The sequence below is a fragment of the Somniosus microcephalus genome, chromosome 16, assembly GCF_052327205.1.
Source record: "Somniosus microcephalus isolate GS21.2 chromosome 16, FLI_Smic_1.0, whole genome shotgun sequence".
NCBI classification, from domain to species: Eukaryota; Metazoa; Chordata; class Chondrichthyes; order Squaliformes; family Somniosidae; genus Somniosus; species Somniosus microcephalus.
Window position 1 is genome coordinate 33,933,953 of NC_141002.1, and position 17,254 is coordinate 33,951,206.

A 17,254-nucleotide genomic window follows, 5' to 3' on the forward strand; every position below is an offset into this window, starting at 1 on the left:
TCAATAGGATCAGAGAGATGAATGCGTGGCTCAAAGATTGGTGTGGGAGAAGTGGGTTTCGATTCATGGGGCACTGGCACCAGGACTGGGGAAAGAGAGAGCTGTTCTGTTGGGACGGACTACACCTAAATCATGTTGGGACCAGAGTTCTAGTGAATCGAATAACTAGGGAGGTAGTTAGGGCTTTAAACTAAATAAGTGGGGGGGGGGGGGGGTTGGTATCCTGGTGGAGAGAAATCTAGAATGCTAAAGAGAAAAGACAAGGAAGCAGTGCAGGAAAGTGATTGGGGTAAGGATAACCAGATTGTGTCAGGAAGAGACAGAGCGTACAAACAAAAGAGTGCACTAATAGGGTCCGGGTAAGAAAAAATGGTAATAAGACAAATAGGGCCAAGTACAAAAAAATGTTAAGATGTCTAAAAATGTTAGAAAGACAAATCTAAATGCAGTGTATCTGAATGCATGAAGCATTCGTAATAAGGTAGATGAATTAACAGCACAAATAGATGTAAACGGATACGATATAATTGCGATTACGGAGACATGGCTGCAGAGTGACCAAGGCTGGGAGCTGAATATCCAAGGATATTCGATATTTAGGAAGGACAAGCAAAAAGGAAAAGGAGGTGGGTGGCGTTGTTAGTAAAGGATGAAATCAGAGCAATAGTGAGAAAGGATATTGGCTCAGAAAATCAAGATGTAGAATCAGTCTGGGTAGAGCTAAGAAGCACCAAGAGGCAGAAAACATTGGTGGGAGTTGTCTACAGGCCTTCAAACAGTAGTGGTAATGTAGGGGATGGCATCAAACAGGAAATTAGAGATGCATGTACCAAGGGTACTGTTATAAATCTCATCATCAAGAAACTACTTATGAAATAACACTGGGCGGCCAGCTGGTGGTGTCCAAGGAGTATAAATACTCAGGAGTGGGCCCCAGCTTGCCAGGGACATTTTGTAAGACAAGGAGCTAGTGAAATACAACTAGACTTCCATGTTCTGAAACAAGTTGATTAAAGCCTTGCTTTATGCTCAAACCAAGTGTGTAGTGAGTTTTATTATGTCAGGTACTACAGTAATCATGGGTGACTTTAATCTACATATAGACTGGCCAAACCAAATTAGCAATAATACTGTGGAGGATGAATTCCTGGAGTATGTACGAGATGGTTTTTTAGACCAGTATGTTGAGGAGCCAACTAGGGAACAGACTATCCTAGATTGGGTATTGTGCAATGAGAAGGGGTTAATTAATAATTTTGTTGTGCGGGATCCTTTAGGGAAGACTGACCATAATATGATAGAATTCTTCATTAAGATGAAAAGTGAAGTAGTCCAATGCGAAACTAGGGTCCTAAATCTAAAGAAAGGAAAGTACAAAGGTATGAGGAGTGATATATGATAGATTGGGGAGCTTCATTAAAAGGCAATGGCTAAAAATTTAAGGAACGAATGCATGAATTGCAACAGTTATACATTCCTTTCTGGCACAAAAACACAAAAGGAAAAGTGGCCCAACCATGGCTAACAAAAGAAATTAAGGATAGTATTAGATCCAAAGAGGAGTCATATAAAGTTGCCAGAAAACGTAGCAAGCCTGAGGATTGGGAGAAGTTTAGAATTCAGCAAAAAAGAACCAAAAGATTGATTAAGAGGGGGAAAACAGAGTATGAGAGTAAACTTGCAAGGAACATAAAAGCAGACTGTAAAAGCTTCTACAAGTATGTAAAAAGAAAAAGATTAGTGAAGACAAATGTAGGTCCCTTACAGGCAGAAATGGGATAATTTATAATGGGGAACAAGGAAATGGCAGAGCAATTAAACAAATACTTTGGTTCTGTCTTCACTGAAGACACAAATAACTTCCCAGAAATGCTAGGGAACCAAGGGTCTAGTGAGAAGGAGGAATTAAAGGAAATTAGTATTAGTAAAAAAAGTGCTGGAGAAATTAATGGGACTGAAAGCTGATAAATCCATAGGGCCTGATAATCTGCATCCCAGAGTACTAAAAGAAGTAGCCATAGAAATAGTGGATGCATTGGTCATCATCTTCCAAAATTCTATAGATTATGGAACAGTTCCTGCAGATTGGAGGGTGGCAAATGTAACCCCACTATTTAAAAGAGGGAGAGAGAAAACAGGGAACTACAGACCGGTCAGCCGAACATCAGTAGCAGGGAAAATGCTAGAGTCTATTATGAAGGATGTGATAACAGGACACTTTGAAAATATCAACAGGATTAGACAAAGTCAACATGGATTTATGAAAGGGAAATCATGTTTGACAAACCTACTGGAGTTTTTTTTTTTAAGGATGTAACTGGTAGAATAGATAAAGGAGAACCAGTGGATGTGGTGTATTTGGATTTTCAGAAGGCCTTTGATAAAGTCCCACATAAGAGGTTAGTGTGCAAAATTAAAGCACATGGGATTAGGGGTAATATACTGGCATGGATTGAAAATTGGTTAACAGACAGGAAACAGAGAGTGGGAATAAATGGGTCTCTTTTGGGGTGGCCGGCGGTGACTAGCGGGGTACTGCAAGGATCAGTGCTTGGGCCCCAGCTATTCACAATATATATCAATGATTTGGATGAGGGAACCAAATGTAATATTTCCAAGTTTGCTGATGACATGAAACTAGGTGGGATTGTGAGTTGTGAGGAGGATGCAAAGAGGCTTCAAGGCGATTTAGGCAAGTCGAGTGAGTGGGAAAATACATGGCAGATGCAGTATAATGTGGATAAATGTGAAGTTATGCACTTTGGTAGGAAAAACAGAAAGGCGGGGTATTATTTAAATGGTGATAGATTGGGAAATGTTGATGTCCTTGTACACCAGTCACTGAAAGCAAACATGCAGGTGCAGCAAGCAGTTGGAAGGCAAATGGTATGTTGGCCTTCATTGCAAGAGGATTCGAGTACAGGAGCAAGGATGTCTTACTACAGTTATACAGGGCCTCGGAGAGACCACACCTGGAGTACTGTGTGCAGTTTTGGTCTCCTTACCCAAGAAAGGATATACTTGCCATAGAGGGAGTGCAGCAAAAGTTCACCAGACTGATTCCTGGGATGGCAGGACTGTCATATGAGGAGAGATTGGGTTGACTAGGCCTGTATTCACTAGTGTTTAGAAGAATGAGAGGGGATCTCATTGAAACGTATAAAATTCTGACAGGGCTAGACAGACTGGATGCAGGGAGGGTGTTTCCCCTGGCTGGGGGGTCTAGAACTAGGGTCCAGAGTCTCAGGATACGGAGTAGGACATTTAGGACTGAGATGAGGAGAAATTTCTTCACTCAGAGGGTGGTGAACCTGTGGAATTCTCTACCACAGAAGGCTGTGGAGGCTAAGTCACTGAATATACTTAAGGAGATAGATAGATTTCTAGACACAAGGGGCATCAAGGGGTATGGGGAGAGAGTGGGAATATGGTATTGAGATAGAGGATCAGCCATGATCATATTGAATGGCGGAGCAGGCTCGAAGGGCCGAATGGCCTACTCCTGCTCCTATTTTTCTATGTTTCTATGATCCAGCCCAATGTGATGGGGTCACAGAACGGAACATGGGCAAAATTGCTTACCTGATATTATCGTTTCTGAGTTTTATCAATACCTGGCACCAAGTTATCCCAACCTGAGGTCCTTTGCATCAGGATTTTTTTGATGTTTTCGACAATATACATGTGTGAACAATTATTCTCCATCATGAATATCAATATGTTCTCGACTTTGTGACACAAACCTGAATTCAGTACTCGGTACTTGAACTGGTATGGTAGCATAATGGTTACCTTACTAGACTAATATTCCAGAGGCCTGGAGTAATAATCCGGAGATGAGACACGTGGGGAATTTAAATTCAATTAATTAAATAAATCTGGAATAAAAAGCTAGTATCAGTAAGGGTGACCATGAAACTACCGGATTGTCATAAAAACCCAACTGGTTCACTAATGGCCTTTAGGGAAAGAAATCTGCCGTCCTTACCCAGTCTGGCCTGTATGTGACTCCAGACTGACAGCAACGTGGTTGACTCTTACCTGCCCCCTGAAATGGCCATTGGAAGCCATTCAGTCGTATAAAAAAAAAACTGCTATGATGGACTGCAACGGTTCAAGAAGGGTGGCTCACCACCACCTTCTCGAGGGCAATTGGGGATGAGCGATAAACGCTGGCCTTGCCAGCGACGCCCACATCTTGTGAATGAATAAATTAAAAATAACTCAAGATAGCCAAAGCCCAGTTATTTGCTCCAAATGTTGATGCAATGGTTGAAGCCAAGAGGTGCCAGGTATTGAGGGGCTGCAGCAGTAAATAACTTGTGTTTTATAAAGCGCCTTTCACAACTTCAGAATGTCCCAGAGTACTTTACAGGCAGAGAAATACTCAGCTGCCTAGGTCCTAAGCTCTGGATTTCTCCGTTTAAACCGTTCCGCCTCTCTACCTCTCTCTTTCCTCTTTTAAGATGCTTCTTAAAACCTACCTCACTGGCCAAGCTCTTGATCAGCTGCCCCAGTAGCTCTTTATTTGGCTTGTGTCTTATTTTGTCTGATGAAGCTCCTGTGAAGCACCTTGCACCATTTTGCTACATTGAAGGCGCTATATAAATGCAAGTTATTGCAATGTAGGAAATAAAATCCAAATATAAAAGTACCAATAAGTTTTAACTCTATCTATTTCTGTTTTCATAACTTTTGCTACAAGTGCCAGGATGTGGGCTCACGCCCACCATATATTGAAGTTTGATACGCTGGGGCTGTATCTATACCAAAGTAATTGGGCTGGGAATTTGGGAAAATATTGTAAGCAGCTTAACAAGTTCAAAAATATTATAACAAAAGTGAAACAGATGCACTTAAGGGGAAGCTAGATAAACTCAGGAGTGTGAAAGGAACAGAAGATTATGCTGATAAGGTTTGATGAAGAGGGGTGGCTAGAGGCTCCGGTGCAGCATAAACACCAGCATAGACCAGTTGGGCCGAATGCCCTGTTTCCGTGCTGTACATTCGATGTAAAAATATTGCGGATGCTGGAAATCTGAAATAAAAACAGAAAGTGATGGAAACACTCAGCAGGTCAGGTAGCATCTGTGGAAAGAGAAACAGGGTTAACGTTTCAGGTCGATGGCCTTTCATCAGAACTATCGAAAAATGTTATCTTGCACAAAAAAAATTCTATGTAAATAAGCGAATTGATAAGCCGAGCTCCCAGGGGTCACATACTTCTGCTGGGTTCGGATTTCCTGGTGGCTCCATCGAGGAGGCCGTGCATTGCGCTGACGCTCTATTGGCTGTTTCTGGCAGCCGAGTCAGTTTCATGCCGCTCCAGAAATAGCTCTTCATTCCCAATCTTTCCCTTCGAAGCAGTGCGATTCCTCCTCCGGCTCTGCTCCACAGCGAGGTGAGTGTTTGTCACAGAGACCCCGCGCTTTAGCGGCTCCTTGCCTCTCTCGCTCGCTTTGCAGTCTAACCGTGCGCGATCGGCGGACAAACTGGTTTTAGCTCTTCGGAGACTGCGACGCATCATTTAGATTTTCAGGCCCATTACCGCATTTGCCATAAATAACCAACATCACCCTCGCCACATCGGGCAGGAGCAGCTGTAAAAGGCGAATCTACAGGCAAACGACGCAGTCATTCAAGGAACGTGTGCTGGCCTCGCAGTCTGAGCCCTTTAAAGCTTCACTTGCCGGCATTGTTTTTTTCTACATATTTAGAATCTGTGCTTCCCGTAATCTCTCGGCTCGGGAAAACGTTTCCTTCCGCATGTTTTTCACTTCCTGTACGTTGTGTTCTTTTAAAGAAAAGCTATATATTTTAGTCTCTTTACACATGTCAGGTTTTGCAATGGAAACAAGAAGCAGAGAGGATATCTAGAAACGTTTATAAAGGAATGATGGTCCTTTTTAGCTGCTGTCTCAAATATGATATGGTGCGGCAGCTGCCTGGACCCTAAACTCTGAAATTCATTCCCTCCCTCAACCTCTTTACCTCTCTCTCCTCCTTTACTACGCTTCTTAAAACCTACCTTTTTTAAACCACGCCTTTGGCCACCTGTCCTAATATCTCCTTAGGAGGCTCGGTGTCAAATGTTGTTTGATTACACTCCTGTGAAGCACTTTGGGATGCTTTACTACATTAAAGGTGCTATATAAATGCAAGTTGTTATTATCTCCTGCTGCACATCACCCTGCTTGCTGTGATTTGTGTGCTCTGGGTTCCTACATGTTCCACCCAATGGCGGAAGTGGACGTGTGATGAGCGTCAGTTGGCGCCACATTGGGTTTGAGGTGGCCCTTGAGCAATGAGATAAAGACCAGATAATTTGTTTTAGTGGTGGCAGTGAGTGGGTGAATAAATTGGTCGTGTGAATAAAGATGATAAAAACGGTACTATTCCTCAACTTGGAAGGTGCTTCAAGTGGACCATCTCTCATCCCTTCTACACCCTTTGTGTGCAAAGTAGCCTGAGCGCTGCCTCTTCAAAACCATTGAAGGGCTTGTGTTGTGGGCTCCTCCTCCCATACAACTCTGTTCTCAGCGCTCATCTGCAGGTAAAAGTAAGTAAACAGTAGACTGTCTACATTCTATAGCACAGAGTAGACTGTGACTGGGAATGCAGTCTGTAGTACTAATTGGTCTCATTCACACTGTTGTAAAGAGGCTGATCCCCCTCCCCCAGCACACAATTGATATCAGCCAGTTGTTCTCAGCCTTCAGTATTGCAACTGGCAGCAGTAAAGAATGTTTCAATCACTGTCTGATTCCTGAAATAGTGACTTTTTCATTTCTAATTGTGGAATATTCTCAGAACATCCAAGATAGTAGAGGACTAATCTCCACCTGATTCTGCCCTGTCATTTTTGACTTCAACACCATCAACAACCTGCCTTTTAAATCAAAGAACATCTCTAGGTGCTTCACAGATAGGCATACGGTGAATGGATGCTGAACTAGAAGGGTTGAGCGAAAGCTTGGTTGTACAGATGGGTTTTGTGGATGTTATTAAAGGTGGAGAAAGAAGGTTAGAGTGGGAGCTCCAGAGATTAGGACTGAGGCAACTTAAAGCTCTGCTACTGATGATAGGGCGAATCCGAGGAATGGAGTGCTCGGGGGTGGGTGGAATATGTAGGGCTGAAGGAGATTGTAGAGATTGGGCGTAGGATGATTTATAGACCATGGGCAAGAATTTTGAGTTTAATGCGTATGGGGATGCAAAGTCATTACAGATCAGCAAGGATTGAGTGATGGGGGAGCAGGACTTAGTGCAGGATAGGATATGTGTGGCAGAGCTTTGTACAAGTTGAAGTTCAGGAAGGGAGCCTGTCAAGAAAGTGTAGTTGTCAGCTCTGGAGTAACAAAGCCAAGTTTAAGGGTTCAGTGGCTGAGGTAGGGGTGGAAGCAGGCAATATTGTTATTGGTGATGGTATGTGGGATTCAAAGCTGTGTTCTGAGCTAAACAGGATGCCAATTGCAAGTGGTCTGGTTCAGTCTAAGAGAGTGGCCGGGGAAGAGATTGAATCAGCGGCAAGAGGGCAGAGTTTATGATGGGAGCGTGAAGACGATGGCTTTGGTCTTCAGTGTTCAGCTGGAACAAGTTGGGACTCATCCAGGACATGATGTTTCACAAACTGTTTAAAAGCACTGAGGCAATCAAGGGGTCAAAAGAAGTGGTAGAGATGTTGAACTGTGTATCAACAGGGGCTTTGGATGTTAACTCAAGTGCAAGCCTTGTCTGTGGTTTGCAAATTGGATTGTATGGAGTATTGTATCATTTACCTGTTAATGTTCCCGTCTCCAAGATCTTGTCGTAATGTCCGTCATTGGAAATTTCTTGTGAAGTTCCTGGGGTTTGGTTTCATTTTAATCAACTGTTTGTGTTGTCAGAACAGTTTCTTGGTCTCCTGCTCCTCAAGCCTAGCATATATGCAGCTCGGTCCATGGGCATACATTAACTTGGCTGAAGGGAAATCATGCATAAAATATTGAGGCATCCCACTGCTTCACCTAGAAATTGAGGCAATTCTGCTATTGGGTTATGGTGAAGGTGCAAGCTTAGTTGGGATTTTGAAGAGTTAGAAGTTCTGACTCATGATTGTTCGATACACAGCGATTAATAAATTCCCACTGACTTGTTTACTTAGTTGTTAAGGAAGATGAGTTTAATTTCTAGCCAGCATTAGCAAAGAATGAACTGTTTGTGCAGGATGTGCTGTAACCTGTTCTGTGCAGTGCATGCTATGCACAACAGACTTGAGGCAAATAGCCGCCATTTTTTTTGGCACTAGTGAAGTGACTAAATTAAAAATTCCTCCTGTGAGAGTGAAGAATGAATCTTCATCTAGGGGTATAAAATAACCTTGGAGCTGTGGAACACAAATAATAGGGAAATATAGGAGCAGAAAAAATGCTCATTGTAATCCACCTGGCCAGTTCCAGAATTCAAAACAAAACCGTAATGTGCTCTGACTATGAAATATAGGGCTATGAGATGAGAGCAGGGGAATCGGATTATTTTTCAATTGCACTGGTGCGCACATGGTCATAAACTTCTATGGTTTACGGTCTCACACTTCTAATGCTATCCCTGATTGGGGTCAACTTTCAAGGCCTCGCTGGGCAGTTTTGGGGTGGTGATGCTCTGAAAATCGCTGGGCTGAACGTACTGCCCCGCACCTGCTCCAGATCTACCTGCTGGCATTTTCATTGGGACCTTCAAATAGGCGACCCAGGTGCCTCCCTGTTTCACGTAGGGATCTACTTGCAATCTGAAAATTAGGGTTCGTGATGTATACAGGACCCTGACACAATTTTGAGGTACCAATTGGCGGAACGTGTGCTGAGTAAACTTTGCCTATTGGTTCTAGTGGACCGCTGCATGCCAATTCAAAACCAGGTTAAGTTCCTTTTTTAAACAAATTTCTGTGGGGTCAAGAGGAGCATGAAGGCCTCTCCTGGCTCTACAAAAGTCTTCTGGCCGGCTCCCTGCCCGTCCTCGCCCTTCTTCCCTCTGATTGCCTCCCCTCTCTTTAACATTGAACTTCTGGCTGGTACAGCCACTGGATTTCCTGCCCCTGACGCTGGGCGAGCTGAGAAAATTGGCGAATGGTTGAGTGCTGGCAGTTCACTGGCATTATGCAGATGAGGCCCCTCACTGAGGACTTCAGGCAGTTGACATAATTGTATTGTCCGCCCAAAGTCAAAATTGCTCCCATTGTGTCAAACTGCTTTAAAAATGTAAGCCTAGAAGTTATTGTTGTCAATACTACTGGCTGGACAGGGTGAAAGAGAGAGAGAGAGAGAGTCAGACAATGAAAGAAAGATCTTACATTTATAGAACACCTTGCATAGCCTCAGGATGTCCCAAAGCACTTGACAGCCAACGAAGTACTTCTGAACTTTAGTCACTGTTGCAATGTCGGAATTGCGGCAGCCAATTTGCGCACAGCAAGGTCCCACAAACAGCAATGAAATGAATGAGTACTGTTTTTTAATGGTTGAGGGATAAATATTTGACAGGACACCAGGGAGAACTCCGTGCTCTTCTTCAAGTAGTGCCATGAGATCTTTTATGGAGGGCAAACAGGGCCTCAATTTAATCTCCTCCGAAAGTTGGCACCTCCGACAGTGCCAGCCTAGACTATGTTAAGTCAGGTCTCTGGAATGGGTCTTCAACCTACAACCTCTGACTCCGAGGCGAGGGGGCTATCACTGCACCAAGGCTGACGCTCCTACCGCCCCTCACTGTCAAACAAACTGCAAAAGCAAAATACTGCGGATGCTGGAAATCTGAAATAACAACAGAAAATGCTGGGAACTCCCAGCGGGTCAGGTAGTATCAGTGGAAAGAGAAACAGAGTTAATGGCCCGGAATTTACGGTCAGCGGCGAAGCAAAGGCATTCGCCGCTGGCCCCGAAGTAAGCTTCGCACAAAGATCTTGCGATCTCTCTGTCGAGAAGTTTGAGTTTTCCGACATAATTCAAATCAATGCACTATAGTGGGGATCCCATAGTGTGAGCTGCTGTGATGTCAACAAGCTGTCTGAGTAGCCAATCAAAACACAGATTTCTCACAGCCCAAGAACTAGGAAGTGGGTAAGCTCTTAAAATTTTGACTTTAAAAAAAAGTTAGAACAAAACAAAGATTGGGGCTTTCGCATGGGGAAAAGGCAAACCTGAAATAAAGATGAACAAACATTTAAAAAAAAATATTTTTTTTTAAAGTTTCTTAAAATTGTAATTTTTATTAAAATGGATAAATTTGACACTACAAAAAATTTAAATGAGTTTTTCAGAGTCATAACCTTTGTTTAGCAGTCAATATGCTGTTAAAACCCCAGTTACACCTAATCCATTTGGGTCTAACTTTTAATGGGGTATTTATCAGCGTAATTACTGCGGAAGAACTGAAGTTTTCGCCACTTTCCCTGATTTGAGAGATTACACTGATTGCCAGCTCTGTGGAGGAGCAGTAAATGACAGACCGCAACTTCAGGATTTCCACAATAGTCTGCGCATGCACCAAATTGCAGTCAGTTTCAAAGGCGAAATGACAACGAACGCTGCCAGTTCGCTGTCATCAGGACCACGAATTCTGGGCCAGTGTTTCAGGTCGACGAAGGTTCGTTCTGATGATAGGTCATCGACCTGAAACGTTAACTCTGTTTCTCCCTCCACAGATACTGCCTGACCTGCTGAGTGTTTCAGCGTTTTCTTTTTTTAATTTCAAACTGCTTCTCTGTCTCATCTATTCAGAAGCATCAGCTGTAACTTCTTTCACAACCTCAGGATGTCCCAAAACACTTTACAGCCAATGAAGTACTTTTTGGAGTGTAGTCACTGTTGTAATGTAGGAAACGCGGCAGCCAATTTGTGCACAGCAAGCTCCCACAAACAACAATGAGATAATGGCCAGATAATCTATTATAGTGATGTTGGTTGGGAGATAAATATTGGCCAGGACACTGGGGAGAATGCCCCTGTTCTTCTTCGAAATAGTGCCATGGGATCTTTTACATCCACTTGAGAGCGCAGACGTGGTTTAACGTCTCTTCCGAAGGACGACATATACCCGACATGTAAAAACAAAGAGTTACGCCAGCTCTGTACCTTAAGGTGTGGGTATACACAGCATTCTGTCATTTGTATTGGAGGAAACAACCATCAGTACATGAAAACCTAAAGGAGAAATCCAAATATTGAAGGCACAATATTGCTTGTCCACCTTGAGGAGTCTGGGCATCTGCTCCCCTAAGGAATTTTGATTTTTTTTACATTAAAAATTATGCATTTTGGTGAACTTAAACACCTTTTATACTTCACAATTAATAGATTTTTAATCTTCTAAAAAAAAAGGTAAAACAAAGTGGTAGTTGGATTATCAACAGACCAACCAGAGCATCACTTCCCCAAAACAGTCAAGTCTCCCATATCCAAACAGTTCACAATGGCACTCCACCTCCTCCAGACCCATTTCATAGAGATACTGCAGCCCCATCCAGCTCCCCACTCTTTAACAGAGACACTCTCTTCTCCAACCTTCTCAGTTTATACTGGCACTCTTCTTCATCTTCTACATCAATTTCAATCTGGCACACTTCTCCTTGAATCCAGGTAACTGATGCTCTTAATCCACTCTCCCAGTTCAAGCTGGCATTCTTTCCCTTTCCTCCCATCCTTTCCCAATTCATGCTGGCACTTTCCCTCCCCATTTACATACATAGTATTACATACATAGTACTTACAGCACAGAAACAGGCCATTGGGCCCAACAAGTCCATGCCGATGTTTATGCGCCACACGAGCCTCCCACCCTTTTTCATCCAACCCCAACATACCCTTCTATTCTTTTCCTTCTTATGAGTTTATCTAGTTCCGCATTCTAACCAATTTTAGTCAATGTTAAGACTCTTTTCCCACCCCCCCCCCCCCACCGCCCCCCAACCCACATCTCAATGCTCAGTGTTTCTTCTCCCTGCTCTTGTGAGAGTTTCTGCTCCTAACATAAAGAGAACCTGCAATCCCTACCTGACTGCTGGTAGTGACATCGAGCGTAGACTGCAGCCCAGCCTGGTCCATTGGACTTGGGTAGAAATGGCACTGGGGGGAGAGGGGCCTGGTTTGTGCTGATGTTTATCACCAAACACTGACCGTGACTGGGTCCCAAAATGCCGATGTCCGTGTGAAATGCTGATGGTTGGCATGTCCTTCTTCTTCTCAGGCAGTCCCTCGGAACTGAGGATGACTTGCTTCCACATTAAAAATGAGCTCGCAGGTGACTGATTAGTCCAATGCGGGACCTACAGTTTCTGTCACAGGTGGGGCAGATGGTGGTTGAAGGGGCGGGTGGGTGGGGTGCTTCAGGACATGTATGTTCAGGAAGAATAGGATGTGCTTGTTTTTCTTGAAGTGACATGTCAAGGGAACTGGGTGACGCAGCAGGGTTGCGAACTGCCTTTTCACCTTTTGCGTTTACATCTAACCCATCTGAGAGATTAAAAACTCTTTTCCTTTCTTGCTAGCTTATGCAAAATGGGCTTGGCTTTCTCAATCCAGTTTTTGGTGGCTACAGACCCATAGCACAAAACCACTCGGAATTAAGCAATATAATCTTACCGTCTCTGAGGCATTCAAGCATGGGTGGGGAATTTTTTTTTTCGTTGTTCAAGGGATGTGGGCGTCGCTGGCAAGACCAGCATTTATTGCCTATCCCTAATTGCCCTTGAGAAGGTGGTGGTGAACCACCTTCTTGAACCGCTGCAGTCTGTGTGGTGAAGGTACTCCCACAGTGCTGTTAGGGAGGGAGTTCCAGGATTTTGACCCAGCGACGATGAAGGAACGGCGATATACTTCTAAGTCAGGATGGTGTGTGACTTGGAGGGGAACTTGGAAGTGGTGGTGTTCCTTGTCCTTCTAGGTGGAAGAGGTCGCGGGTTTGAGAGGTGCTGCTGAAGAAGCCTTGTAGATGGTACACACTGCAGCCACGGTATGCCGGTGGTGGAGGGAGTGACTGTTTAAGGTGGTGGATGGGGTACCAATCACGTGGGCTGCTTTGTCCTGGATGGTGTTGAGCTTCTTGAGTGTTGTTGGAGCTGCACTCATCCAGGCAAGTGGAGAGTATTCCATCACACGCCTGACTGTGCCTTGTAGATGGTGCAAAGGCTTTGGGGAGTCAGGAGGTGAGACACTCACCGCAGAATACCTAGCATCTGACCTGCTCTTGTTGCCACAGTATTTATGTGGCTGGTCCAGTTAAGCTTCTGGTCAATGGTGGCCCCCAGGATGTTGATAGTGGCAGATTTGGCGATGGTAATGCCGAATGGAAATTATAGAATCATGCAGCACAGGAGGTCGCCATTTGGCCCATCATGCCAGCTCTTTGAAAGACCTATCAAATTAGTCCCAATCCCCTGCCCTTTCCCCATAGCTCTGCAAATTTTTCCTTTTCAAGTATATATGCAATTGCCTTTTGAAAGTTACTATTGAGTCTGCTTCCACCACCCTTTTGGGCAATGCATTCCAGGAAATGTCATACTGGTGCAAGCCAAAGGCTGGGATCAGGGCACTATTTTGGGGTAGAGTAGTGGCAGACTTGTGTTGCATTTGACTTGTGACCTGACTATTGACTGATCTCTGAGGAATGCTTGTTGCTGATATTTGGAACAAAAAGAAAAAAAATCATATCTGTCTGACTTCGAGCTAACTTTTAAGTCTTCATCCCATGTAACTTGGAACTTATATTTTTGTTTTAAATATCTACAGGCTGCTGAATACGCATAACTTTACAAAAGGCAAAGAGTGAGTACGACAAATGATATTTGTAAGGTGATGGGATACTTATTGCAGCTGTAATAATGTCACTGCCATTTATACTTGTATACTTGTACAACATGGGTTTGCAGACTCCTTTGGAAATCTTAGAGGTTTTGGGAGATTATCAGATTTCTGTCCTCATGCAGGGCCTACTGTCCATTGCAAGCGTAGTGTCTTTATTTTTACATTTACTGGCATATTATTAAGACATTTTCTGTAGTGATGGCACTGTTTGCCGTTGGGTAGGTGACACTAGGATCGAAATTAATCTTGGAACGTAGCACCAAATGGGCGGTATCACATCCGCCGCCCAGTATACGCTCCGCCTGATATTCAGTTCTACTGACTTCACTATCGGGCGTGACATATAACAGGCGACCCCTGCAATACCACCTGTTTGGCTCTACTGCCAAATTACTATCTCACTCTCTTTAAGACGGGGGTCCCCAACAGCATGATAATATCTGAAAAGGGGTTAATGGAGGTGTGTCAATATTTGCTGAGGTCGCTGGGAGTGTCTGTATTCACAGAGGTTGCTGGGAATGTGTCAGTATTTGCATCGGGTCCACAGGAGGGTATCAATATTTGCATAGGCTCGCTGGAAGTGTGCCAATATTTTCAGGGGTGGTGGAGGAGGGAGAGAAATGTGACAATATTTGCAGAGAGTCCTCGCACAGAAAAGTTTGAAAACCACTGCTGGATATATCAATTACCAAAAAGTTGTTTCTCCTTTCACAGCAGCGTGCTACTGAGACCAGGATGGTTTGACATTCAAATTGAATATTTAAGTTACTTTTTTTTTGGTGTCTGTTGGATCTGTCCTAAAATGGGTCTGGATTGCTTTCTCCGTTTTTATAAGCAGGTTTGAGCATGTATTGGTTGTTGAAACATAAGGGCAGAGCACTAAGCTTCTGCCTCCAGTGTGGTCACCCTAGATACCAGCATCATAAAGCTGTCTTGGCATTGCGGAGGGAGGACATAAATGCCTGGGAGAGGCGAGCGCCGTTGGCTCCAAGACACGTCCAGGAGCTGACCAGTGCAGGCTACAAGGTCCTGGTTCAACCATCTAACAGACGAGCCATCCATGAAAAGGTGATTCTGAATGTTTAATTGGACCGAATGTGACAGCTATGCAATAACTGTTCCTATCTCTAGTTTCCTTTCAGTTTTGAGAAGCCCCTTTGTTTGTTAGTGCTGCTGTTTGCCTGTGTGCACCTTTGGAAGTGGCTTAGTGAGTTGCAGTGAATGGTGTGATGTAACGGTACCCCCTGCAATGGTGATGAGAGTGAAAGGAATGGCTTGAGCATTGTAGGGAAAACTTTAATTGGAGCTTTACGAGCTGCACTTGAGCTGCAATATTTTTCCTCCGAGTTCCAATTCCGTAATTCCCAACATTGTGTAGGCGGAATGATTTTTAGTAGTGAATGTTTATATAATTATTTATTTTCCTAAGAGTGTATTGGGGTGTATTATGGAGCAAAATCGTAAATGTAAATTATGAACATGCTTTTGGTACAGGAAGTCTTCTCCCTTATGTCTTTGCTTTGTGATAAATGCATTTTATTACATAGTCTAAATCCAAGCTTTTAATGGTTCCTTCCGTTGCCAGTCAATCTAACCCCCTTTAACACAACTAAAAGTGGTAAAACAACTTTCTTACATGTTTGGCTTGCTTTCTCTTCCCTTCCTCTTTAATTTTCTCTCCTCTCCTAAAGGTCCTTGCATTTTTTAAACGGAGTTAACACCTCTGGTAAAACAGCAGATTGAGGGATGTATACAAACATGTGCAGTGTTTGTCCATTAATATCGGCAGCAGTCATTTTTAGGCTTGCACTGTTAACGCGCCCGTACGCCCCAAATGCCTAAGAAATTGCTTAAATATTTGATACTCCTTTAAAAAATATATTGGCTGAGATTTTCCGGGGGGTCAGCGGGCGCAATCAGTGGTGGGTCGGATGGGAAAGTGTTTTTTTCCCCCTGCAGGTCAGGACCCCAGCTGTGAACCCACTGCCACATGCCTTTACCAAATGTTGGGTCTGTGAGCGCTGAGTGGACCCGACACACAGTGGCGGGGGAGCCAATTTAAATGATTAGTGGCTTGTTTACAGCCACTTAACAATGGTTTTAAACTGACCTTTTGAATTTGACAGCTTGCCCACAGGTTTCACGCTGTTGCTAGACCATGTCTGTGAAGCTGAGGCAGGAGGTCAGTGGCCATTGAATCAGCTGATGAGTTGACAGCTTTTAATGTCAAGTAAAATCTCCCACCTTAGAGATATCTTCCCTCAGCCACAAGCTATTCCCACAACAGATTCACCAGGCTGCAAGTCTTTACACAAGTCTCCATCCAGTCTGACCTCATTACCTCTCTCACCATTGACAGATCGCTTCTGTCATCTCTACTTCACCTGACATATATTCCATCATCATGGGTACCCTTTGTACTCTCTCACTGTGGTCCTCAGAACCCCACGACGATCATCCCCAACACCAGCAGCACCAACAACAACACCAATCTTCTCCACAATCAACTGATGCTGCACAGGACACAGGGCATCAGCACCAGACCACAATGCTGCCCGGGAGGCCAGGGATGGCCTTGCCATGGCCAGATTTACTTCACTTGACGTTGTACACCCTGGCTGCCAAATGATGCGCCAGATTGGCACCACCCCACCCCAGCACCATAAAGCATCCCTACAATGCTCAAGCCATTCCTTTCACTCTCATCACCATTGCGGGGGGTACCGTTACGTCTCACCATTCACTGCAACTCACTAAGCCACTTCCAAAGGTGCACACAAATCTGTCCAAAAAGGCAAAGTGTTGAAAATAAAGGTTTCAATGTTTGACACAACATTAACAGAAACTTTACATGAATATTGCATAAAATGCCCAAGTGCCTACCCTTGTGTGTTGTTAGTTGGTATGATTGCACTGGGATGAGGGTGAGTGTGAGGGGTGGCTAGTCAGATGGGGATATGATAATATATAGAGAGAGAGAGGGATGGGTGGAGGTGCAAGGTAAGTTGGTGTGAGTAAGGATGTGCAGGAGTAGGGTAGGGAAGGCAGAGTGATGGGGATGTGATGAGAGGCACAGCAGGATGAGGTTGAGCGTGGCTTTGTACTAATGTTTCGTGATCTACTGAGATCATTGAAACATTTGCGGCACTGCACCCAGGTCCTCCTGACCACATCCCTGCTTGTGCCCTCCTGTGCAATGTGCAACCAGGCTGTGTTGATCTCCTGGGGAGGTCTCTTCCACCCATGGGAAGGGAAGAGGACCTCCCTGCATGCTGTAACTCCCTCCATAAGCATATGGAGTGAGTCATGGGAGACCCTGGCTGCAGCCCTGCACATCTGTGCAGTGATTCTCAGTGTTTGCAGCACCTCAATGCTGTAAAACACTGACCGCACAAATGTCAAAAGAAATTTGGACATGG

At 44.1% G+C, this 17,254-nt stretch overlaps 1 protein-coding gene across 2 annotated transcripts in view; it reads left to right on the forward strand.

The window, feature by feature from the left end:
- Positions 1 to 5,269: 5,269 nt before the first annotated feature.
- Positions 5,270 to 17,254, forward strand: part of aass (aminoadipate-semialdehyde synthase) — a 147,802-nt gene continuing 135,817 nt past the window's right edge. Inside the window, exons 1-3 of one of the 2 annotated variants that reach the window (XM_086008794.1) lie at positions 5,270 to 5,401; positions 13,761 to 13,796; positions 14,671 to 14,903. In XM_086008794.1, the coding sequence (XP_085864920.1) occupies positions 14,682 to 14,903 (222 nt within the window). In that variant the 5' untranslated portion in view covers positions 5,270 to 5,401; positions 13,761 to 13,796; positions 14,671 to 14,681. The remainder of the gene's footprint in view (positions 5,402 to 13,760; positions 13,797 to 14,670; positions 14,904 to 17,254) is intronic. The other variant, XM_086008793.1, reaches the window with a different exon arrangement.